At 37.9% G+C, this 27,026-nt stretch overlaps 1 protein-coding gene across 1 annotated transcript; it reads left to right on the forward strand.

Annotated features, from left to right (window-relative positions):
• The first annotated feature begins 212 nt into the window (after window positions 1-212).
• On the forward strand, window positions 213-19,126 carry LOC136257426 (uncharacterized). The gene is made up of 8 exons (XM_066050627.1): window positions 213-710; window positions 6,712-7,240; window positions 7,503-7,646; window positions 7,828-8,090; window positions 10,298-10,453; window positions 10,505-10,588; window positions 17,977-18,175; window positions 18,516-19,126. Exons 1-8 carry the CDS (start codon window positions 310-312, stop codon window positions 18,636-18,638), a joined length of 1,899 nt encoding a protein of 632 aa, XP_065906699.1. The 5' UTR covers window positions 213-309; the 3' UTR covers window positions 18,639-19,126.
• The last annotated feature ends 7,900 nt before the right edge of the window (window positions 19,127-27,026 follow it).

The following is a 27,026-nucleotide window of genomic DNA, read 5'->3' on the forward strand; positions in this document are numbered from 1 at the left end:
GGTGAGTCCTGGCTGAGTTTTGTGGGGTTTTTTTTCGTTTAGTGACCCTTTTTTGTCTAAGATTTACTGTCGGTTCAATAGCGAGTCCGGCTAACGCTTATCGTTGAACCGACTTTCGGTTCAGTATGCACTGCCAAAATAAAATTAAAGTGCAACCAGCAAATTTTTCCCTGGGGGCGCCCGCAATTTCCCGTCTGTCGACATAATTCCCTTTGTGGTTTTCGGACAATTTTAGCTTGACCCTCGACCCGAGCCTCGACCTCAGATAAGGTTCGTTACTCGCGTTTGTTAACTTGCGTCTCGGAGCTAATGGCTGCCCTCCAGGGCAAAAAAAGTTTGCTAGTGAGTGGAGTAAAAGAGACAGGCGTGGAAATTGGAGTGGGAGCTTATGGTAGAGTGTTTGAAGTGGAGTATTGTGGGACGACATGCGCCGCCAAGGAGGTTCATTCTATTCTGCTACGTGACACAAGTCCTAGTGGCTCACTGCGAGTGAAGGAAAACTTCTTAAGAGAATGCCAGCAATGTGCCGACCTGCGACATCCAAACGTGGTGCAATTCTTGGGCGTCTATTACAGGCCTGGCACCCCCACGCCTATTATGCTGATGGAGAAGATGGACGAGAGTTTACGGAATTCATTGGAGCGCCGCAGCCAGGCAATTCCTCTGGCCTTTAAATTGAGTATTTTATTGGATGTGTCTCTTGGTCTAAGGTACCGTGCCAGTATTGTATATGCCAGTGTATAGCCGCTATGTGTGTCAAGGTACTTATACAGCTGTTGTGTTTTTTTGTTTGTTTGTTTGTTTTTTATTCAGTGTACATGTGTGTGTGTTGTTTTGTATGTGCTTTTTGTGAAGGGGAGCACGTTTACAGGCTTAGCCTTTTGTGTACCCTTGTCTTTTGACAAAAATGGATAATCTAATCTAATCTAATCTATTACAGATGTGTAGTAACCCTATCGTCACTGATCATTATGATGGAAGTTGTAAATAGCATTGTTATCTTAGACCATTAGACCACTCCAAATTAGGCCAGGAAAACTTGATTAATTTTTTCTCATCCCTGCCCGTGTCCCTTTTTACCCCACCGCCTGAATTTCATAATTGCTGTTATCACGTACACATGATTTGATGCTAAGAACGGTTGGTATCATTTTACAGCGCAGCAAATGCCACTTTCGCCTCAGAAACAGTGGTAAAATGTAAGTACTAGTTTCTTAAAAGGCTTTGGCTTATAGTAACAGACAGCATGATTTCGAGTATTTTTTTTAATAATGAATAATAAAAATGACCTCCCTCCCGTGTGGAAATCCGTAGATGAGAAACAAGTAATCAAGTTTGCCTGGCCTTAGGTCACTATTTTGTGATTTTCTGTTTTTCATGATGTAGAGTGTTGGCGGGTAGGTCATCACCATTATCCCTAGTACTTGGCCATAATTAGCTATTTGACTTAAGTTTTACACCCCTTGCATTTTTCACATCTGGTAGTCTCCACCACAGGAATTCCTTACCATTTAGTGAACATTTTCAGTCGTCCCAAGCTCCCACAAGGTGTCACCCTCTATCTATCCGGCCTGTGACATCGTCTATTAATTCTTTTTGGTACTCTTTCTTTGTGAACAGCCCATTTCTGTGTAATACCATACCCCATACCATCCTGCAAATTAAACAGCCACCCTTGTTCCGTTTAGCCCTCCGTCATTTTCTTTTTTGAATCTTCTCTATACTTAATGTTCTTGTTTTGTTGGTATTTATTTTTGTTCTTGTAGTAGTTATTTTGTTTTTCAGGTGTATTTGCTTATGTCATTGTTTTTGTAATTTCTGGTGTGTATGTGTGGTAAGTACGCCTACAGGCTTGTCCTTTTGTACAACCCGGTCTTTTGACAAAATTGATAATAATAATAATAATATAGCAGTTACCACCACTTATAAACATCTTGCCCACTTGCTGGAGTTATCCGTATTCTGTGTTTATAGGCTGGCTCATTGCAGTTGGGGTTCTCCTTGCTTTGCTCTTCAATAATGTGCACACATTAGGGGATCACGTTCTCGATCAAAGGGTCCCTGTGTGCCTCCAGCTGTAGACCTTGTTGCTGAGGGGCACCTGCCTCTCCATTAGAACAATAATAAACAATTAATACAGTTTAGCGATTTCTTGTGGTTGCTTTGCATAATAACATTAGCAACATTTGATTTCCTATTCTATACTCTCTAGGACCTGATACTCTCTGGAAATTTGCTAACTTAGCTAACACAATGTAGCTAGTTTGGCAAGTATCCTCTTTAGATGTAGCTATATATAGCCATATGTGACCCAGTCTGGGAAAACCAGGCTTATCGCCTATTTAAAAGTACCAAGAAACGCCGGTTTTAAGTATTTAGTGTGTTGTAGCTTGCCAATGGTTAAAGCTATGTGTACCAAATTTTCACACGCTTTACACCAATTCCTTACCTTCCACAGCATCTACTGTGCGAGTAGCCAACAACTAAGTTTCCCGCCATTATTTTAGATAGGTTTTAAACCAAGGTTGACTGTATCAGGCGAGCTGCAAAAGGGGTGGGAGGTGGGGGGGGCTGGAAAGTGGGCAAGATGGTGTTCAAAAATTGAAAAGGAAGGTGTAGGGATGAATTAGGCTAAGTTTTGAGCCATTGAGGTCTCAAAACTGGCTAAAATAAAAGGAAATTCACAGCAGAGGTACTTATTCAACACTACAGAGCTGTACAGCCACATACAGTCATCCCCAGGCTGACCAGAGCTCCATTAATGCCCCACGCCGCACATACCGATCGCCACTGGGCTTGGGAAAAGCAGCCAGCAAAACCAAGTCTAGCTGATTTTAATTGTGGAATTAGATAGTTTATTCATGTAGCTTTGTGTCCTGGATTAAAAATCGAATCTGCTGACATGGGTGATAAGACCGGTTTTGTCCGACTGGTATATAGCTGTCCTTTGTCAACGTGATCAGTTCCACTCAAGGATCAACTTCTTACTTGTAAACTTCATTGCACCAATCTCTTAGTTACAATTAATGCACAAGGTATAGCTAGTCCAGCAATCTTAAAAACTGAACTGCACATCCTCAATATTTGGTTGATTTGATGAAATAATGGTTATTTCTTTAATAATGCATAAATATGTGTGGCAGTAAATATATGTGGGCACTGATGAAAAACAGAAAATCATTAAATTGTGGCCTTAATGTCTGTCTTCAATCAGGCATGTTTTCATGTGGGTAGGTGATCCATGTTTCATTATAAGATTAGCGACTTCCAAGCCATATTTTGCCTGGCACAACTTACCTTTGCAAGATCATTTTTATTGAGCCTGCATAGTATGCAAGAAACAACAGAAACATAATATGGAATTTAGTACTAATAACAAACAGATGTAAGTGGTGGACAGAATTTCCTTGGAGTGGCCTTAGTAGATGGCAGTGTGGACAGTTGCTTAGACCACTACAAGTAAATTCTGTTTCCTGTCCTGCACCCAGGCATAATTGTATGCGAACAGGTGGTCCATTTTCATCTCATTCCAATATAAGATTGGTTGCTTTTCGAGCCATTAATTGCAAGGCACAACCATAAAAACTGCATGCTTAAAAGTTTGTACAGTGGAACCCCTCTTTAACGGAGACCCCTGAATGGCGGACAACCTCTTTATAACGGACAATTAATAAAGTCCCAAATGCAACCTCCAATACATGTGTGTATTAATGCCCCATCAATAGCAGACACCTCTCTATTCCGTAAACCGGATACTGCACAATTTCCAGACATGTCAAACACTACAATATAACACCTCGCTAAACGTGGACACAAGTAACAAAAGTCAGTTACAACAACCGTTTGAACTACATCGTGTAGCTAATGTAGAAAGTGCAAGACGAAGTGCTAAAGTACGAATGCATATACAAGTACTGCTGTCAATGTTCTTACCCAGGTCTTCTGAAAATAGTAGCTAGTTCACTTTAAGAATAAACTGCATTAATCTACATCTTGATAACTAATGAAATACAGAGTAATCTGGAGAAGTCTTATGGGAGTATGTATAAAATTTTTGTGGTGCCTAATTGTCTGGGTAGGGTAGTAGAGGCCACACACCATAGGTAACCCTTGCTCAATAACATCACTTCTGTTGCTACTATACAGATGTTTATAACATCATGGGGTGAGCTTGAGGTAGTTTAATTTGTGTGTGTGATTTACTGACTTTATGGACATAGCCAGTTGTAGGGTATTTTGTAGGTGCATGGTGATCTGAATTGTGTGAAGAAGGATAATTTGATTTGTACTGAGACTAGTATTTAAATGGTAGTGGAAAAATGTGTGTAGTACTATAAGTGGAAACTGAAAGCAAGAATAGAAGTTGGGAGGTCATTTAAATGGATTTTGGAAAGCATGTAGTGTGTTTAAATGCTTAATACTGAATAAGGTGGAAATGGTTAACACTGAGTATAGTAATTTAATATTAATTGCTTAATGTAAATGGATTTTTAGAAGATAATTAACATATTCACATATATTATACAGTATACATAACATGAAGAAATAATTTTTGTACAGCTAGTTATTTTTTTGATTAAAATATTATTATATTGTTGTCATAGAAATGGAGCTGAGGGTGACTGTGTTGTATGTGAGATGATAGGAGGTGATGGTGTGTTCTTATGTGATAGAGATGGTGTTGTATCGTGTGTTAACAAGGGTGATGATGGTGTTGGCCTATGTAACATCTTAGGGGGAGATGGTGCTGTATCGTGTAGCATTATATGTGTTGTACAATATGATGTAGTAGGGTGAGATGATATTGGTGATTGATTGTTAGTGGTAGGTGTTGACTGTAATGTAAGGGTTTGTGATGTAGATGAGTTTCCCTGATGTTGATGTAAAGTGTATAAATGTTGATGTTCAGAAAGTCGTTCTTGTAAACGTGTACTGTTAGAAATGTTGTGTAAATGTAGATATGAAAATGGAGCAGCAAACAAAAGATCATTAAGTTGTCTAACTCGAGAACAAGCAACAAAAGTTAGGCCTGAGCAAAATTCATTTTTACCTATGTCTATTACCACTTTATTTAAAGTTAGACCGGTTTGTGATGTAGATGAGCTTTCCTGCTGTAAAATACGTAAACGTTGATCTCCAGAAACTTGTTCTTGTAAACGTGTACTGTTAGAAATGTTGTGTAAACGTATATAGATATCCCGAGGTTGCTTGAAGGATGGCATCTCTTTGTTTGATAGCGGGAGCGATTGCAGCCCGTTTAGTTCTGTCCTTTCTCTTCTCTTGGCTAATCTAGATTCCCTTTGCTGTGGTGATTCTCTTATTCTTCTATATCTCTCACGCTCATTTCTTCTAAGCTAGTCTTCTCTGTTCATGATTACTCTCCATGTTGTCAACGACGTATGTACCTTATATGGATGATCAGTAAACGGCACCGATTATTATCTCTGTGTTATCAACAACGTACGTACCTTATATGGATGATCAGTAAACAACACCGATTATTATCTTGTGTTATCAATGATGTACGTACCTTATATGGATGATTAGTAAATGACACCGATTATTCTCTATGTTATCAACGACGTATGTGTAAGTGTTCCGATTTTCGTCGTTTTTTGTGCATGAACCATGCTACGAAAGTCCTGCTAGTGTGGGGCTTACTCAGGGTCGCCCCAATTAAACTGATCATATCTGGTTCACATGGTACCGTAACCCATCTTGCCCCACCACTTGGCCTAGTATTGTGCATTAAAACTGATTATTTTAAAATTTTAGAAAACCTCTTAAATAAGGACACCTCCATATTAGGGCTGAGCGATACTACCGTTTTCGCGATATATCGCGATATTTAGAAAGTATCAATATCGCGATATTTTGTTATTAACTATCATGATACCATGCCTGTACATTACTGTCATTAAAAACCATTTGTTATGCAGTACTAGGCTAAGAATCCTTATAAATGATAAAGTCCACCCATCTGGTTTCCCCTGCAGAGAGGTGTGAACACCATAACAACCTCAAAGCATGTGTTACAATAACTGTTACTGTAAACAAGGATGATAGTGGCTAGTTTGCTATCACCTATAAGGACTTCGTTTAGGAATGCTGAGCAATACACTATGTAGCACCAGCTATGATTGACTTATTTGTAAGTATCGTGAACTATTCAGTATCGTGAATAGTAGCTTTAGTATCGATCGTGATACTAAAATGGCAGTATCGCTCAGCCCTACTCCATATAAAGGACATATTTCATTTTCCCAATGGTGTCCGTTTTAGAGGGGTTCCACTGTAACTTCCTTTCAAAATGCACACAAACATGAGTTTGTGATGACAAAAAGCACACTGATATGTGAGCTGACACCCTTACTAGTTCGCTTTTACTGAGCCTGCACAATATGCAAGAATATCTAGTAAATAATGGAAAAAATAATTCAGAATAATGAAATATTTAGAGCTTACAGTAATTAGATGCAGGAGTTAATTTAGAGTGGCCTTAGCCTTGCTACCACTATGACAGCAATTTTAAGAGGGTCCTTACAGATTCACATGATGTATATACATAATGCTGTATATTCCATGCATCCATTCTGTGAGCTGCAAAGACTGTGCAAGTTAATAGTATACATAGTTATAGTACTGTAGCTATGTACTTTACTAGAGAACTTATAGTGGCTACTGTATATAAATGTACTATTCTCTTGACAGATATTTGCATTCGCACAAGCCTCCCATTGTTCACCGTGACTTGTCATCAAATAATGTTTTGTTAACAACATTTTTACGAGCCAAGATTAGTGATCTAGGGGTAGCCAAAGTGATCAAACCTGACCAGAAGAAGTCACTGACCAAGGTACCGGGCACAGCTGATTTCATGCCCCCTGAGGCAATGTATGATACTACATCTTTAAAATATGACGCTGCTCTTGACGTGTTCTCATTTGGGGCAGTAATGCTACATGTTGCTACCCAAGAATGGCCCATGCCACTAGCTACTAAAACGTATGATACAGCAAAAAGAAGGCCAACGGCATTAACTGAAGTAGAGAGACGTCAACCTTACCTTGATAAGATAACAGGAGTTACTAGCAGCCTGACTCCACTGATAATATCATGTTTGGATGATGACCCATCAGTACGACCCAGTATTATTAAAGTGTCAGAGAATATTAAGAAAGCAAAGAAGGAACATTCACCAGTTAGTTTGATAACACTGCTAGACAAAGCTGCTGAACAGGTATTGTGTAAGCAGTCCTTGTTGAACTATATATGCATAAGTCTATAAATATTGTACAAATATATAAATATTATACACAGTGCATGAACCTTTAACTACTTACTGGTCTCAGAGTATTTATGTTCATACATACAGTATAGTCTAGTGATTGTGTTAAGCGTGGAGTCGTGCATTTTTCATATCAAGCATGCATGCATGATTCAGTAACACAGACTTCATTTTGTCTCACAGTCTCTAATGTACTGTATACATACGTTGTTAGAATGAAGCTCTCGAGAGCCAAATTGATCAAAAGACAAAGGAAATTGATCGGCTTAAGAAGGAGATTGACCGTTTACAAAATCCAGGTCAACATCACAATGCTGCACATCGAACTCACTCCAACACAATCAGCACCGTCACACAGGTATCATGTCGTGTCACTTTTAGTAGGATGTGAAACTATCACATAAAATTGTATTCATGTGACAGATGGTACAGAATGTAATAATCAGATCAAATCAGCATGATTATAATGATGTAAATTTGTATTGTACTGTCACTAAGTAACATCATCAACTTTTTAATGTTCATGTCTTGTTATACAGACAAACCCTGAACATCCTGTTGGTGTGCATGATCCTGTTGGTGTGCATGACAAGTCAAAAAGTTTACCAGCAAAAGAAGTTGGTAGAGGTATTTCGAGACTACCGCGGTGGAAACGTATTCACGAGTATGAGGAAGTCGATGATGACATGTTAGATGATGTTGATATGCAAAATGTACAACAACTTTTTCAGAATGAATCTACGTTGAAGGAACATTTGCCAAAAATCAATGTGGTTATCAGTGATCACGTGTCCAGTAAAAGGTTTGTGTAATTATGATAGTATATACTGTATGTGACTGTCTTAGCAAAATCCTGACTTGTTTGCACAACTTCCAGGATTCCAAGGAATGGATTACCTAAGTTTCAGCCTTTTGTGATGAGTAGTTTTGGAATTATAGTGCTTTGACAGTAGGAAGAGTGAGAAATAAAAATTGATTTGTACAGTGACCAAACCAAAAATAAACTACATACAGGCACTTACACTTGCAGCCATAACTTCCGTTTGGATAAGTCTACAACATTGGGATTTGGCTTAAAATGTTCACCATGGAGAAGCAAATCAGCCACATTATAGTTTTATCCCTGTAGTCACTTATGCATATGGGTATGAAGGCAGTTTAATTGAATAAATGACGACGATCTTGCGTTATACATAAATGCGCATGACTGTTGGGGCTACAGAAATGAAACAAAGCTCCATGTCAGGGCAGGCAAAGTAAGATGGTATATAGTTTTAATTGAATGGAGTAATGGCCCAATAAAATCTTGTGTGTTTTTTCTATGTAGCATGTGTAATATTATGATTATTTTAAAATTTTGTTTTTCTCCAAATGCATGCTTGTGCGAACAAGTCAGGTTTTGCTGAGACGGTCACGTATCGTATAATGTATACTAGTGTACTAAAATGAAATAGTGATAAAAGTAGTAAAACAGGAGATTATAAATGAAAAATCTTCCCAGTACAACATATATATGTAGACTTTTCTCATAAGGATGGTTTTCTTCATGTATGGTATTTCTACTTGCATAATGATTTGTTGTGACAACATTTTGGCTGGTACTTTATTTTGGGGGGATCACTACTATGCAGTACTACCATACTGTTTGACAAAAGTGTTGTGCCTAGGTCATAGGTGTCTTCTGTGTTTATAATTACAATGGAACCTGTCTAAAGCGGTCACCTTCAGGCCAGAAATTTTTGGCCTTTATAAAGAGGGAGTTGCCTAACTCAATATCCTCTATAAAGCAGTTTGGCCTTTATACAAAGGTTCTCCTCACACATGCCTACACTTCAATCCATAACAGACATAAACAAAGTAGTGGAAAGGATCAGCAAACAGAGCCAGAAGCCACTGTATGGAGACACTATCATAAGGCTGCCTTGCTACAAAGCCAGTGAGGAAAAGCTGTGGTTTAACCTTTATTTTAGACTGGAAAGATAGTTAGCTGGTAACTACACAATTGTAAATTCAGGAAATTAGCATATCATGAGGTGAGCTTTAATTAGAATAACATGAAGAGACAAAGCCAGGAAGTGGCTATAAACTTATCTGTACAGAACACAAGTGTGAGTATAAAAACGTTATTAATAGAAGTATAAAGTAGTGTACATAGTTTACTCACTGTCATGGCTGTTGCTGGCTGCTTTGTGAGAGGCTTTTTTATGTAAAGAAATGCTGTTTGAGACTCCAAAAACTGGCTGTTATACGTGTTATAGAGGTGACCGCTTAATGCAAACTATTTCTGTACAAACTGATTGGGAATTGGTCGGGACTGTAGTTATGCTGAGGTGACCACCCAACTCAGGTGACCGTTAAGAGAGATTCCACTGTATATGTAGCATTACTATATATGACTGGATCTACAAAATCCCCAACATGTTAGTGCATTTTTCAGATAGGCCAACCAGAGTTGAAACCAAGAACTTTTGAAGTTTCAGAACTACAAAATGGTAACAACAGAGTGATTGATTTGTGCAGTGACTATATGGAAAATAAACTGCAGAAGCTCAATTAAACGGTCATGGCTTATGAATGTTGTCCTCTACCAAAATGCAATGTATATATGTTGTCACATTCTTCATGAGTAGACAAATCCATTGTTGGGTAAATTGTCTTTCCTAAGACCAGGGTGAAAGTGAAAAAATGAGGAAAAAATGACAGTGAGCCATTCGTCCAATGCGAGGCAGGCTAATGCTTCTATATACCGTCCATCTCACAAAGCATTGATTTTTGGACTCCTTGATCTTGCTTTTGGGGAACACAATGCTACCAAGATTTTTGCTGTTAGCACCTTAATTCAGAGCTCGAAAAGTTTGCAGAATTTTTTAAAATATTTTGTAAATATTTCATTCATTGCATTTATTACATTGTTACTGTAAATTAAATAACTAAGCATGCACTGACATGTGGGATTCTTGCAGATCTGGTCACTTATTGTATTGTTATAATTCGTTACGAAATGTACAGCTTCCCCAGGTCAGTACAGCCAGGTCATGCTCATGAATATGAAGAAATTGATGATGATGATGATGATGATGTACCACCTGATCCATCACCACAACTTCAAACTGATTTTCTTAGAGTTGCTCAGTCACCAGAAATGAAGGATGCTAAAAAATCGAGGTATAATAGTACATCACATGTATAGATACTCACATTTTATCTTATTGATAGACGTAAGGCGGTGCTTGTTAGGAGACACAGCTCTGTTGAGTGTGAAAGGGATATGTTGAAAGCTAAAGCTGACCACGAGGCCATGTAAGCACATTATTTTATGTGATTCCAATAAGTCAATAAATATTATCTTGTGTGAGTCAATGTGTGTGTAGCGCCTACAGTATATTTTATACACAAAGTTCTACAGTGTAGAATGTTGTATATGTACAGTATCTACTAAATGTTACCTAGTGTAGGTGACAACTACCTATAAGGTCACACTGATTTTAAGAAAGACAAATAGTAGCCTGAATGATGTGAGAAATATTATCATTAGTCTTACATATTACAGAATTAGTTAAATGATCTTTCCAAGGTATGGTAACTATAACAAACTGCAGAAATTATGCACAGAAGTTTCTTCTCAGTTGTCGTATTTTTTTAATAAAGATTCTCTAGATAAAATCTCAAGGCTGCTTTTCATTTTAAGAAAGGGACACACTTCCTTTAATTCAAAGGAGTCCACTAATAGCTTAAAGAGACCACCAACAGCACCTAACTGTACAACTGTTATTATAGTAGCCGACTATTCTGTTTAGACAGAACATGAGGCAGTGTGTGTTGCGTAACCAAGTAAACACAGTACACTTCATTGTGACCATTTTGAGAGAATGAGACCATTGATATGATGTCTCTCAGTGGCAATGGCCCTATAAGCTGTAGAATCAAACAGCAGTCGTGTGACTTTATAGCTATTCTATGTGAGTAGACAAATGAATGTCTATGAAAAATATGACAGTGTGACACTGCAAATGACTTCCTCACTTTTCTAGGAAATACTGTGAATATTGTTACTTGGTATATGAATACAATTTGTGGGGACATTGGTACTTATCATTCTGCTATATATAGTCAAAATATCTCTTTCCAGCAGTGTGTGTTGCGTGCATTTACAGCCATACTTATTAGTACTGCCTTTCATATATATGAAAAAAAAATAGCACTAGAGGAGCATGCTAACAGACTAACAGACTAAGGTATGCGGTACAGCATTTTTGACAATGTGCAATCATAACTGGTTTATGGAAACCCCTTTGAAAAATTGCACTGGTGTGGATGCCAAGCTCTCCATTAAAAATTCTAGTCCTTACATAATGATGGATTAGCTAATTAAGTGATTACACTAACAGTTAGCTACAGTTGTTGTGGCTTGGTCATGTGTGAAGCCCTATAAAAAAGATGAATTGCAATTCAACAAACGTGGCATGTACAGAACCTTGTGCAATGGTATACCTTTTTGTCATCTAAAATTTAATGCAGTCTCAGAGCATCTATATAATGGGAACATGCCTCCAGACCCACATGCATGCAGAGCATGCATGATAAATGTGCTTCCTATTTGTCAATCTTATGCACCTGTCAATGTCAAACCCCACCTCCCACCCTCGGGAATCCCCATACACCTACTGGAGATTTGACATCTACATCTTGCCCCACCCTGAGGCTTTTGACGGTGGAAGTTTGCTGAACCAAAATTTATTTTAATAGACAAATCAGATCCCACTATAGAAACCCCTCTATCAAGGTGGGCACATAGTGGGGTTTTGACAAGCTTCTTAGCCCAAGCACTGGGGAATTTGACATGAGACTTTGTCAAATCTTCTGTATTCCCCCACCCTACCTGGGGGGTGAGGGGGCGGGGCATAACATTGATAGCTGTATTATACATTTGAAACCCCTAGAGTGGTGCTTTAAGTGTTATATAATATGGACAGTAAGCAAGAGAACATTAGTCATCTACATTGTGTATCTGAGCATGTATATACATGCGCTGTAGCTCAAACTCTTTCATCTGCTCTTCCTCATTTTAGTGCCCATAGAAAATTGTTAGAAACATTTGAATAGTTACCACTTTTGAGGTTATGTATTGTGCTGAACACTGCCACTGAACAGTGGGACTGACTTCGAATACTATCCTGAGGCAAAGAAAACATTTCACCCTCATTTTCTATAATAAATTAGAGTAACTGTCGTAAGTCTCTTTACTCATTATGCCAACTTACTTTGCCTTGATGTAGTAGAATTTGTGCTAGAGGTTATGCAACAATGGAATACTCTCTGAATTAGTATTAGGTGTACACGAGATCAAGATACTTGAATAGAGAGCAGTCACCTAACTACTCTAACAGAACATTCATAATAATAGTTGGTTGTGCTATGTACTCTATCTAATTTGTCTGCATTAGACCATGTGTCTATATTCAAGTACAGAGGTCTATGACCTTCATTTGTGACAGGATCTGTGAAAACTTTGACATTGATGTAGTTTCAATTTTTTTCATTGTTAAATAATTGTAATCTACATAGCCAAATGTATGCTCTGGTGAAGTTTCAGCCTCAACCCTACTAAAATCATTTCAATGTAATGTAAACAAATGCCCACAAATACTCACGTATTTGTTGGTACACTGCAACGAAACAAAGATTTGCGAACTCCTCTTAATTAGGTGACTAAGATGATGTTCAAGTTACCATCAGATGGTTTCTTCACAAAGAAAAATGCACTTAAAAATTTACAGAATTTTTTAAGATACGCATTTGGCAAGCATGTATTTTTGTACCCATTGTGATCAGTTGTTTATACTGTAAAATTTAGACTTGCAGATAATATAAATGCTGCACATGGATTGGAAACGAGTCCGTAAATTGCATGATATGGTGAAACACTCTCTGTAACAAAATTTACGGAAACCAAGGGAATGGCTACTAAGGGGAGAACCAGTATATCAATTTGAGGATGGTGTTAGTGAAGCTAGTACTGAGGATGAAGAATGCACTTACGAAGCAAATCCGGTCAACAGCTGAGTTGCACATAATTATAGTGAGAACAAGTCTATTTAGTGTATTTAAGTATTACCTGAATCGTACAGTACGATAGTACTGTATAGTAGGGACATCAAAGGTGTGGGGGCGATCCGTGATATAATATAACCCAAAAACCTGCCGCGATTTTTCCTCACAACAACATGACAGTATTGGTTGGGTAAAACCAAGCCCAAAAGTGTCTTCAGATCGACCCGAAACGTTTCCGTCAAGTTGCTACAGAATTTTTAAAAAATTTTAGTCAATGGAATTTTCTACTGCCTGCCTGCCTGCCCGCCCGCCCGCCTGCCTGCCTGCCTGACGTCTTCAGTCAAGTGTAGCGGAAAACTGGTTACAGCTACGGCCCTAATTCTTTCGCAGAAACTTTTCTAGATCGCTTAAGAAAAAACCTTTGGTATATTGATAAACATACAATGCTTACGCTATTGTCGTAACCCTTTATCCTTCTTTACCATGGCCATCAGTCAAGGTTCTACCGCTGAGTGTTAATAGACTACAGTATGGCTTCCATCTACCAATGTATATTGCATCAAACTATTCGAATATACGTGGTCGCCAGGTGTACCAAACTACACACGTACGTGACTTGCTGTTGATATCGATCAGTGAGAGCAACTCGCGGCGAACTATTTAGCAATGTGTAAGTCAGTTAATATAGTTTATTTAGTAACACTGTTAAACCGAGTCTGGTCATCCAGGTCCCGCTTTACAGATTACTCGGGTCTGACCCCACTTGCTAAACTAAATGTGGATGTGTTACTACACGTCATAGCGTAGCCCTGCTTCTTTTGTGAGCCACGCCCACTTACGTAAATTACTCTCTGTGGACACATGGTAGCCACGCCCATTCATCAGTCTGTAGGTATACACGAATTCATGTCCATTATTTCCTGCAGGCTTATGTAGAGCCACGCCCACTGATCAGTTGTTATTGTATGAGTCATAATCTAGTATAATAGTGCTGTGATTAACTCTTAACCCTTAAACGCGAGAAATGCGTGTTTACCAAAATTGGTTTTATATTGAAAGTGGTGAGAGTTTGCTAAACTGAATTAGCCTAACATCTTATATAAACAGAAAGTTTATTCAATAGGCTATCAGGGGAAGTTTAAATAACCACTGTAACAATAGGCGCTCACTTGTTATGAAGCGATGAAGAACAGCGTCTTGACTTTTCGCGATTTCGTATTCCTTCCAGTGGCAGCCATATTTGTAATTGGCTGAGTCACGTGACCCATATATGGCCTGAGGCATAATTGAATGGCGAATTGATCAGCGTTTATTGCAGAACAATAGAATGAACTGGGAAGGAGATACGAGTCTTTTTCCAAAGGTATGTAAACAGTTTTACGTGTTCATTTCGTAAAAAGTTAGTTTCATGGCGAGTTTTGGCCCTGTGTTTCAGTGTAGGGTAAAACCCTACATATCATTTCATTTGCTATTACATCACGAATTAAATGATGGCAGTTGCGTAGCCATAGGGACAATGGTTCGGAAGTTACAGCGCTTTGTTTACTGCCATGCGTGAGGGCCACTTATAATGGCCTTTGCGCGTTTAAGGGTTAAAGTATTGCGACAGGTTTTGTGAAAAGCAGGCTATTTTGTGGTCATGAGGTTGCAAAAAAACTTCACAAACAATATAAGAAAAAATTAGGAATTTTAAATTAGAGTAGGGACAGTGTATAGTGTTGCAATAAAAAGTACTGAAACAAGCTGGATCGAAGTAGTACGTAATGTCCAAATACTGTAGAATTGAATATCCCTACTGTGCATTGAGTGTAGCACAGTAGAGATGTTCACTTCTTATTATTTTACAGTATTTGGACATTACGTACTATTCCAATCCAGCTTGTTTCAGTACTTTTTATTGCAGCACTATACACTTTCCCTACTCTAATTTAAAAGTCCTAATTTTTTCTTATACTTGTAGTAATTTGGATTCTAATGAAGCAGTCAAGCAATATTAAATACTCTAGTATAACAATTCTTAGGAAAAAAAATGCTTCAAAATTCCTATGTGTGCCTGTTAAAGAGACACATGCATATGTTAGTTATTCTGGATTTTAGCAGAATCAATCAATCAGTGAATCTTATTGATACAGTAGGACCTCCATTATCCGAACACCTGTGTGCCAGCTGAATCACAAAAGTGTTCAGATAAGTGAATTTGTTTGGATAAATGAATATATACAGAACTCTGTTGAACTACTCTAATAGAATATACACCTGTGCAAAATACTTTAATAGAACATATAACTGTTGACAAAATACCTTAATAGAACAGTCACCACTACTGTTCGGATAATCGAGGGTTTGGATAATCGAAGTTCGGATAATCAAGATCCTACTGTATAGTGTTTGCCCTTAAAGGGGCTATGCGCTCAGTTTGTTGACATCGTGAAGCTGTTTAAGTTTATCATAACAAAACACGTCATTATATACAAACACGTGTGCTGTAAAATGGTATGATTTGTTTTTGCTGGCCTTGTACAACGATTGTAAGCTAGGTGAGCAAGCTTAGAATGTTTCCTGAGTTGCCTGACATCATGACAAAGATGCTACATTGTAGTAGAAGGCGTGATAATTCTGCCCGAGATGAGCCCTTCATTTTATCGCAATAACATCGCAAAACACAAGTTGTTGTGTAGTGTTAATTAGTCCTCAGCTGCTTGTTTATTCCTTTGCAGCAGTACAATGTTAATCGTTGGTGATTTTTGACATTGCTCTCCCATGCAGCTATTGGCTTGATGTCAGCATGTTACGTACTAAAATGAAATATTATGTATTGTTCATGATTTCACTAGCAGTAAAATATTAAACAGCTTCATCAAGTGCATAGCCCCTTTAATGTGAGTATCAGTGTTAATTTACAGTTTGTCTGAGGTATTAGTAATGTTGCAGTATAGGAGAAAACTTTGACCAAGAGTTCATAATATTTGTATGGGGAAGAGTGTCTACTTGCCAATATGGCCTGTACAAACACACTGCTACAAGTTCACTTTTAATCATACTGTATGTACACCTCTAGCCTGATTCTACTGATGGCAAAGAACTGTTGATAGGTGATGACTGGCATTGAAAAGGTCAAGCCTTTCTTCTAAGACAATCCTGAGGTGTTACTTGCAGCAGTGTGTTTGCTGAATGTACTCCAGTTAGATGCTTTCCCCCATACAAATATTATGAACTCTTGCTTTGACATTGCCACAAATACTCTCTATATGCATAGAGCGTAGCATGTGGTCGGATCTGGGAAAAATGGTGTTATAACCTTTCCAAATTCCCAAGTTTGACTAATCATAACTCCTAACTTTATCACCTTCATATTACACCAAGCAAGAGTGGCTTGTTAGGAGTAAAATGTGACCAAATTCCAGGGTAGTGATATACATATTCAAGTTATTGGTTGCAAAACACATGCAATTGGAAATGCTATAAGACCTCTTTTATCATACAGTATAATATTAAGAATCATGAAGAACTGGGCTTTTCCAGCCAAAAATATCACCCTAAAACCAGCTTCAATTTCCCTTCATGACAGCTGGGCAGGTACAGCCAAGCCAAAAAATGGCCCCTTCCAAAACAATTTTTTTTTAAATTTTTCTATTTAACGGATTTTTATGCTGACTGACTAACTAACTAACTGATGCCTCTAACCAAACATAACTTGACAATGGATTAGGCTACGGGCTTGATTTCTTCATTGTTCAACATTGCTTCTTCCCGAGATATGCCTTTTCGTGAATCACAGTATGTACAATACACGCATCATTGACTTGCCTTTGTCCTCCTTTGTGTTCCAATTCTTTTTGCTGACAATGCAAGGTGTCAATTTGTGATAGCACGATGCGGCTTCCCTGTGGCTGTGTTGGCTAATCACCCATATTTTCCATAGTGACTGGATTGATTGCAGAGACACGCTTCTCGTGCTATTCTTCATTTGTAGCCCTGTGTGATGGGTGGAGCATAGTTGAAAACAAAGCATAATGGCCACCTCCCTTTCTGTAATGTAATTGATTGTTGGGGCTTGCGTTACTGAAGCAAAATTACTTTTATGACATTCCTTGCACTTAATGCAATATGCACTGGTTCATTTGTTATAATCATGTTATTATCAACAAGTAGAAGGTAAAATTAGAAATTTTAAGTTGGATTAGGGATCAAAGAAGAAAAAGTAGTGAAACAAAGGAACAAGGAAAGTTGCCTATAACTGCAGATATACTAGTGGACATTGATTTTAATCCTTAGAATTCAACTTAAAATTCCTTCTACTTGTATGTGTTTACTAAGATACAATGTATACATATACATGTGTGTGTATGGCAGTTCTTATAGTAATGGATTTGTTGAGCAGTTCATGGGAACATACTGAGCTAAGTCTCACTATAGCTAGTCACCAAAACTACCCAATATATATATATATATACATACCAAATAATACTGAATCTGTATATTGCAGCCCGTTTCACATTCAAGAAATATAACAGAAACAAACAAACAAAAAAAAAATTTGTACATTGTGTGATTACTCAGTCAGTTTCAGTTATAAAACTGTCCACGTTTATAGTTAGTACATGTTATATATGGCGTTCTATATCTTATCATTGTAGAGGGAAGTGGTCATTCATTCCAGATGTGATGAAAAGAATATATCGTCCAAAACCCAAACAGAGACTGAAATCAGCCAACTCATCAAAATGGTTTAGATCTACCTCTCCACCAGTACCACAGCACCAGTCACCAAAGAGCAGGAAGAAATCAGATGTTACTGCCACACCTCCACAATCATCATCGCCAAATCATTCAATGGTATATTATTCATACTTGTTAAGTGAGGATTGAATGCAGATGAAAATCCACGTGGCTTCTCAGGCACTTGTCCTAGACTGCAAGTTAACAAGTCACTACTTGGGCTGGAATTTTTAGTCTGCGTTCAGTACCTCAGTACCGTTTTACATGTAGCATTAAGTTTCTGACTTCGTGCTTTGCAGGCTTTCAGCCCTTAGATTGCTAAATCCCTTTAGAGTTAGAAAGTACAAATATCCACAGAATTTTTTTCCCAAAAAGTTTAATGGTATAAGTATCACAATAGATGTGTTGTCATGATATTTTTTATCTACAAATATTACTTCTACTTCACGTTTTACAGGTAAACTTGACAGGAACTCCACCACTGCCATGTAAAAATGATCACTTTGGAGAGTCTGACAGCAAGATTTCTGCACGGGATCCTATCCTTGACCGGCCACCCATGCCTACACCAAAAAGATGACACAACTAAAATGACAGGCTATAGCAACATCCAGTATAGTAGCAGATATGTACACAAGTGATGATACACTATCATACAGTAATTATGCAAATGATGAATGTATTTCTCCACATGTCTCCATATAGTCAAGCATACATATTCCATTCCACTATTGAGCCAACACTGAAAAGTCTTTGCATTACTGCCAAACTTGGATAGATGCATTGCAAATCCGTTGATAGGTATAAAGAACCCAGGAAGCTTTCTCCTCAAAAGTAATGTTCACTCGTGTTTTGGTAGGACTTTGAACAATTTAGCATGTATAAGTTACTAAGCCATCATAGGGAAAATAAAGCATAATGTCACACCATCATGACAGGTGAAATAATTCAACGAAATTTACAATACCCTGAAATACCTTTAACTGGTTTTAAGTACTGGACAATGATTTTAATCATTATAATCATTGTTCCTTAATCATCATTGATTATAATCATTGTTACCTTGTAGTGCCTATTTAGTTGTACAAACTGAGTTGTTAATTGTGATATTGTGATTAATTTCCTACAAGATTTATAGTCATGACATGTACAGTGGAACCTCATATATCTGGACCCCACTTATCCGGATTCTCGGTTAACTAAACTACGGAAATTACTGCTCTATAAGAGTAATGACTGTTCTATTAGGGTAGTTATTAGTTAATACTGAAATTTTAAAGATGTTCTTTATGCTATATATTTAAGGTTATTTACACACAGTTTCAAAGATACAGACGTTTCATAATTATGGACCACCCCTGGTCCCAAGAGGCTCAGATAACTGAGGTTCCACTGTAGCACTATACAGTATAACAATTGTTAGATGACCAAATATTGTCAGGTATTTGTCTTAATATGCACAAACATTATCACACTTTAACTTCAATTTTTTGTGTCATGACTAGATATACAGTGAGTATTAAAGGTTGTATTTTTAAGACTACCCATAAGGATCCATATGTATGCCAGGGACTATACAATAAGGCACAGTTCAAATTGATGGTATATATGGAGGTGTGTGAAGTAGCTATACCTAGAAATAGATAATATCTAATCCAAAACAGCCAAGCTGTAAAAAAAGTGTGCGGCCCTCAGAAAGGCTATGGTGAAAAAAGATGTGAAATCCAAGGTGGCGGCCAAGAAATGGCTGTGATGGTAGGTTAGTGGTAAAAATTTTAATAATGACAATTCAGGTGAATTTTTGTGCCGCTTCACAAAAATTCACCTGAATTGTCGTTATTAAAATTTTTACCACTAACCTACCATCACAGCCATTTCTTGGCCGCCACCTTGGATTTCACATCTTTTTTCACCATAGCCTTTCTGAGGGCCGCACACTTTTTTTACAGCTTGGCTGTTTTGGATTAGATTTCATTTCTTTTTGTATTTGTATACCCCAAAGCCGGCCTATGGCCAGCTTTGGGACTTTTTTAACCTATGTTTTTTTCTTTACTACAGGAAGAAGAAAAGATGAAGTAGATGTACTTTAAATATTTTATCAGTAAATGTACAAATTATATATACTGTATAATACATATGTGACCGGATTTGCGAAAAGGGGTCCAATTTGCCAACTTTGACAATTGATAACTTCAGATTGGAAAGAGCTATTGCCTTGATATTTGGGCAGTGGTGAGCACCACTATAGCTGAATACATGGTGAAATGTTCAGGTTAATAATTATGTTACTTGAACACTGAGTTATGGTCTCCAACATTTACGGAATTGGATGTGTGTGGAAGACCCCTTTTCGCAAATCCGGTCACATATATTGATTACAGAAATCTCCATGGTGGTTTCTTTGTAACTGAACACTCTACAAGGTGACTTCTTCTAATTGCTCTCTCTACAGGGTGAATTGTTTGTAGCTGAACGATCTACAAGGTAACTTCTTCTAGCTGATCTCTCTACAGGTGATGTGTTTGTAGCTGAATTTTGTATAGGTGATTTGTTTGCAGCTGAGCTCTTTACAGAATGGTTTCTTTGTAGCTGAACTCTCTAAAAGGTAACTTCTTCTAACTGATCTTTCTACAGGGCAATTTGTTTCTGGCAGAATTTTCTACAGGGTGATTTCTTTGCAGCTGAACTCTCTACATGGTGGTTTCTTTGTAGCTGAACTCTCTACAAGGTAATTTCTTCTAGCTGATCTCTCTACAGGGAGATTTGTTTGTAGCTGAACTATCTACAAGGTAACTTCTTATAGCTGATCTCTACAGGGTGATTTGTTCGTAGTTGAATTCTGTACAGGTGATTTGTTTGCAGCTGAGCTCTTTACAAAATGGTTTCTTTGTAGCTGAACTTTCTCCAAGGTAAGTTCTTCTAACTGATCTTTCTACAGGGTGATTTGTTTGTAGCTGAACTATCTACAAGGTAATTTCTTCTAGCTGATCTCTCTACAGGGCGATTTGTTTGTAGCTGAATTCTGTACAAGTGATTTGTTTGCAGCTGAGCTCTTTACAGAATAGTTTCTTTGTAGCTGAACTCTCTACAGGGTGATTTGTTTGTAGCTGAAATCCCTACAAGGTAACTTCTTCTAGCTGATCTCTCTACAGGGTGATTTGTTTGTAGCTGAACTCTCTACAGGTGATTTGTTTGTAGCTGAACTCTACAAGGTGATACTTCTAGGTGATTTCTCTACAGGATTCCTTGTTTCTAACTGAACTCTCAACAGGGTGATCTGTTCATAGCTGAACTTTCTACTGGGTGATTTGTTTGCAGCTGAACTCTCTAAATGGTGGTTTCTTTGTAGCTGAACTCTCTACAATGTGACTTCTTCTAGCTGAACTCTCTACAAGGTGACTTGTTTCTAGCTGATCTCTCTACAGGGTGACTTGTTTCTAGCTGAACTCTCTACAGGTGATTTGTTTGTAGCTGAACTCTCTACATGGTGGTTTCGTTGTAGCTGAACTCTCTACAAGGTAACTTCTTCTAGCTGATCTTTTTCACTGCATATTTGTTTGTAGCTGAGTTCTCTACAGGGTGATTTGTTTGCAGCTGAACTCTCTACATGGGAGTTTCATTGTAGCTGAACTCTCTACAATGTGACTTCTTCTAGCTGAACTCTCTACGGGTGACTTGTTTCTAGCTGAACTCTCTACAGGTGATTTGTTTGCAGCTGAACTCTCTACATGGTGGTTTCTTTGTAGCTGAACTCTCTACAAGGTAACTTCTTCTAGCCGATCTTTCTACAAGGTGATTGAGTTTTTTGCAGCTGAACTCTTTACATGGTGGTTGCTTTGTAGCTGAACTCTCTAAAAGGTGACTTCTTCTAGCTGAACTCTCTACAGGATGATTTGTTTGCAGCTGGATTCTCTACGTGGTAGTTTCTTTGTAGCTGAACTCTCTACAATGTGACTTCTTCTAGCTGAACTCTCTACAGGGTGACTTGTTTCTAGCTGATCTCTCTACAGGGTGACTTGTTTCTAGCTGAATTCTCTACAGGTGATTTGTTTGCAGCTGAACTCTCTACATGGTGGTTTCTTTGTAGCTGAACTCTCTACAAGGTAACTTCTTCTAGCTGATCTTTCTACAGGGTGATTTGTTTGTAGCTGAATTCTCTACAGGGTGATTTATTTGCAGCTTAACTCTCTACAAGGTGACTTCTTCTAGCTGAACTCTCTACAGAGTGATTGATTTTTTTTGCAGCTGAACTCTCTACATGGTGGTTTCTTTGTAACTTAACTCTCTACAGGGTGATTTGTTTGTAGCTGAACTCTCTACAGGGTGATCTGTTCATAGCTGAACTCCCTATAAAGTAACTTCTTCTAGCTAATCTTTCTACAGGGCGATTTGTTTGTAGCTGAGTTCTCTACAGGGTGATTTGTTTGCAGCTGAACTCTACATGGTAGCTTCTTTGTAGCTCTACAATGTTACTTCTTCTAGCTGAACTCTCTACAAGGTGACTTGTTTCTAGCTGATCTCTCTACAGGGTGACTTGTTTCTAGCTGAACTCTCTACAGGTGATTTGTTTGCAGCTGAACTCTCTACATGATTGTTTCTTTGTAGCTGAACTCTCTACAAGGTAATTTCTTCTAGCTGATCTCTCTACAGGCCGATTTGTTTGTAGCTGAACTCTCTACATGATGGTTTCTTTGTAGCTGAACTCTCTACAAGGTGATTTCTTCTATAGCTGATCTTTCTACAGGGTGATTTGTTTGTAGTTAAACTCTCTACACGATAGATTCTTTGTAGCTGAACTCTCTACAAGGTGATTTCTTCTATAGCTGATCTTTCTACAGGGTGATTTGTTTGTACCTGAACTATCTACATGATGGTTTCTTTGTAGCTGAACTCTCTACAAGGTAACTTCTTCTAGCTGATCTCTCTACAGGACAATTTGTTTGTACCTGAACTCTCACATGATTGTTTCTTTGAAGCTGAACTCTCTACAAGGTGATTTCTTCTAGCTGATCTTTCTACAGGGTGATTTGTTTGTAGCAGAACTCTCTACAAGGAAACTTCTTCTAGCTGATCTCTCTACAGGGAGATTTGTTTGTAGCTGAACTCTCTATACATGATTTGTTTGCGGCTGAATTCTCTACATGATGGTTTCTTTGTAGCTGAACTCTCTACAAGGTAACTTCTTCTAGCTGATCTCTTTACAGGGTGAATTGTTTGTAGCAGAACGATCTACAAGGTAACTTCTTCTTACTTATCTCTCTACAGGGTGATTTGTTTGTAGCTGAACTTTTTACAAGGAAACCTCTTTTAACTGAGCTCTGTACAGGGTGAATTGTTTGTAGCTGAACTATCTACAAGGTAACTTCTTCTAGCTGATCTCTCTACAGGATGATTTGTTTGTAGCTGAACTATCTACAAGGTAACTTCTTCTAGCTGATCTCTCTACAGGGTGATTTGTTTGTAGCTGAATTCTGTATAGGTGATTTGTTTGCAGCTGAGCTCTTTACAGAATGGTTTCTTTGTAGCTGAACTCTCTACAAGGTAACTTCTTCTAGCTGATGTATCTACAGGGTCACTAGTTTGTAGCTGAATTCTCTACATGGTGGTTTCTTTGTAACTGAACTATCTACAAGGTGACATCTTCTAGCTGATCTTTCAACAGGGTGATTTGTTTGTATTTGAACTCTCTACAAGAAATCTTCTTCTAACTGATGTTTTAACAGGGTGAATTGTTTGTAGCTGAACTCTCTACAGGGTGATTTGTTTGTAGCTGATCTCTATACAGGTTACTTATTTCTAACTGATCTCTTTAATTCTGTTCAGGGTGACTGCTCTATTAGGATGACTGCTCTATTAGAGTATCTCGATCTCGCACTTGCTACACCAAGTTGGATTTCGTGTTATAACTCCGTGGATTTAAGTCTGATTCTTCTACACCATTGAAGAGCCTTTCTAAGATGATAACTCCATCTGTACAGCGATTTTGAAAGCATTACCCCAAGCGGTTTACCTGGTAGGCGTGGCAAGCATAATAATAATAATAATAATAAAATAAAAATATTAAAAATTAGCTAATCTCGATTGCGTAATTGTTACACACTGTTGATTTTTTCGCTGTATCTTCCTGGTTTTTAGCTCGATTTCTTTCAAACCACAAAAGGTTTGAGGTTCAATAGTTAACCTATTCACCCACCGATTTTCAGCTTCTTCCCATACGCGGTTTACCCTGTAGGCGTGACAACATATTGGTGTTATTTTTCGTGCATAATCGCTCATAACTCTTTGTCTGTTTATGGTATTCCAGCCAAAGTTGGTACCGAGATGCGCCTTTATACCCCCCTTCTGTGTGCCAAATTTCAAGGCAATCGGATAACGCGTTCGAGTTTTATAGCAGTTTTTGTAAGTGTGCGACAAGAAAAAGAAAAATAAGAAGAAGAAGAAGAAGAAGAAGAAGAAAAAAAACGAAGAAACTCAGCCAATTTTTGAAGTCGCGTATCTCGGGAACGCGCGAAGCGATTTCGCTCAAATTTGGAATGTAGAGTGCTGCAGTTGGGGGGCATGTCCACAGCAAAAATCGTCTTGTTTCATCAAGGAAGCACAGAGCTACGGAGGTGCGAAAATTGCGTTTTCTTTCTTCCTGTCAATATACTCACGGGTGTTACGCGCCGGCTTCTTGGGCCGCACGACACACTACCGTGTGTCTTGATACCTTGGAAGTTTACCAATATAATGCAGAATGCATTGAACAGATTTTCTGCAGTTGATATATATCACCTAATATACAGGAAAAGTATATGAGTGTATGTAGATTCTCATAATTTACTCTAATAGAGCAGTGACATATTTTAAAGGAACTATCAAATAAAGTACACTTTAGCAATAGTAATAGAAGCTTTACAGTACAGCGCAAATAGAATACAATTACAAAAAATAATTAACTACTTATGCTGCACTGAAGGCCTGCTAGTAGCCAATAGAGTGGTCATTAAGATTGTTTGATGTCAATTATTATGTGGCAACCTAACCTCCTGCATGTATGTATCTTGCCAATAATTTATAATAGCATCCTGAAATTATATACTTATATATATCAACCACTAGTGGTCAGAGCTTATAGCTAGATATCATCATGAATTCATGATCAGAGCTACACAATGTCATGTCCAATTAGTAAAGTGACATTTACGTAAAAGTAGCTAGACGTTATACTTATATATTATAATTATTATTGTTATAGCTGCATTGCCATGTCATTAATTTTTATGCTGAGTTAAGTGTATTGTAAAAAGAGAAGATATGCTGAATTCTCAGGATAGCTATACTGAGAAGGATGGGAAAAAGTGGTTGGATTAGCCCTTGAGGACTGTGACAGCATATAGTTACTCTCCCCTTTAGGCCATAATTTGACCTCTGTGGTGCAAGTTGATCTGTTTGTTTGCTCCTCAACCCATATCACACTTAGATAATTTTAAAATACATGTACTATAACCACCTCTAGGTAAGGTTATGGTATAGACATGTACCTTTGTAGCATTTTACCAAAGAAACCACAGGACTTTTACCAAGCAGAATAAACTGATCGTGAGGAGTAATGTTCTTTACATTGTCTTTCACGTTTAAAGCATATCAAGACAGTTTTAACTAATTTCTATGGAAGATGGTGCAAAAATTATAGCTGTCAAGAAATGGCTGCAATAGTGGTGATGTTAGTAATGACTTAATCACAATGTCATTATTTGAACATCACTGAAGCCATTGCCAAACTTGACTTAATCCTGGTTGTTGTGAAGGCTGATTCCTTTTTTCACTGCTAGGCTAGCTATCTTAGCCACTTCTTGTAAACCATCAATAAATACAAGAAATTATGCTGGTTGAACACAGGGGAAATTGTGGATCCCAGGCCATGTGACTCTTCAGACACTTTCTTAGGCTATCTAGGTATTATACTAGCAATTGTTTTGTACTAGCTAATACTTTGCACTTTTTCAACAGTCTGCCACTATAGAACGTTCAGATTGATTATGATTAAAGGGAGACTACATCAGCTCTAGAGTTAATTCTACATGCATCTCTCAGTATGGACAACATGCACATGCACAATTGTAAAGGGGGTCGCCATCTTTGAAGGATTATTGTATAGTTATTTATTTTAGATTATGTAGATTTAGTATTAAGTAATCACTTTGCATCTGTGTGTCACGCTTAGAGTTTCTACACACTATATAAATAAATTTAAAAATAGTGGCAAAGAAGAAAAGCACACTGTTAAAACTACCTAAAGATGCTATGGTAGCACCTAGAAGTGCTAAAGTTTGCCTATTTCAGTAAAAAAAAATAGCACCTAGATCTGGAGGTGCTACCACAGCACTTCATGTGTTGTGTAAGTATAGTTATAGACTATTGCCTGTTTCTGTCAAAATGTTATGTTCTACGGTTTCTATATTAATGAAAAGTAGCTACTGAAAATAGACCTCAGCAGGGTGGATACCGTGTAGGTAATAAAACTGACCATATGCATAAAGATAACTATAAGGTAAAGGCCACTCCAAATAAATTCTCTGTTTCCCGTCCTAGTTTCAGGTATATTTGCATTAGGGCGGGGGGGTCTATTTCTTATAAGATTGGCTAGCTCTTCAAGCCATTATTTGCCTGACACAGCCAAAAAGGCTGCATAAAAGCATGCTTAAGCTTGTTCTTTCCTCTGTAAGTTGCAAAAATAGCTCAAACGGGAAGTTTGTGCTGACTTCGTAGCACTGCTGACACGTGAGCTGACACTGTTTCAAGAGCCTATTAGTATGCAAGAATAACCCGAAAATAATGAACGAATACGGAATAATAGAATATTTAGTAACCAGATGTGGGCGGTGGACGGGAAACAGAGAATTTATTTGGAGTGGCGTAAGGTTAGCCTGCTGAATCAAAATTAAAAAAATCAAAGCCCTTTTTTAAGAGTGATAACATGTTTTAG

Source organism: Dysidea avara, chromosome 6 (genome assembly GCF_963678975.1).
Source record: "Dysidea avara chromosome 6, odDysAvar1.4, whole genome shotgun sequence".
NCBI classification, from domain to species: Eukaryota; Metazoa; Porifera; class Demospongiae; order Dictyoceratida; family Dysideidae; genus Dysidea; species Dysidea avara.

What these genes read in the sequence shown, in the direction of transcription:
- LOC136257426 (XM_066050627.1), top strand. Translation starts at nt 310, where the DNA reads ATGGCTGCCCTCCAGGGCAAAAAAAGTTTGCTAGTGAGTGGAGTAAAA. An exon ending in TAGACAAAGCTGCTGAACAG is followed by an intron (nt 7,241 to 7,502) that starts GTATTGTGTAAG and finishes ATACGTTGTTAG; the next exon opens with AATGAAGCTCTCGAGAGCCA. An exon ending in AAGGATGCTAAAAAATCGAG is followed by an intron (nt 10,454 to 10,504) that starts GTATAATAGTAC and finishes TCTTATTGATAG; the next exon opens with ACGTAAGGCGGTGCTTGTTA.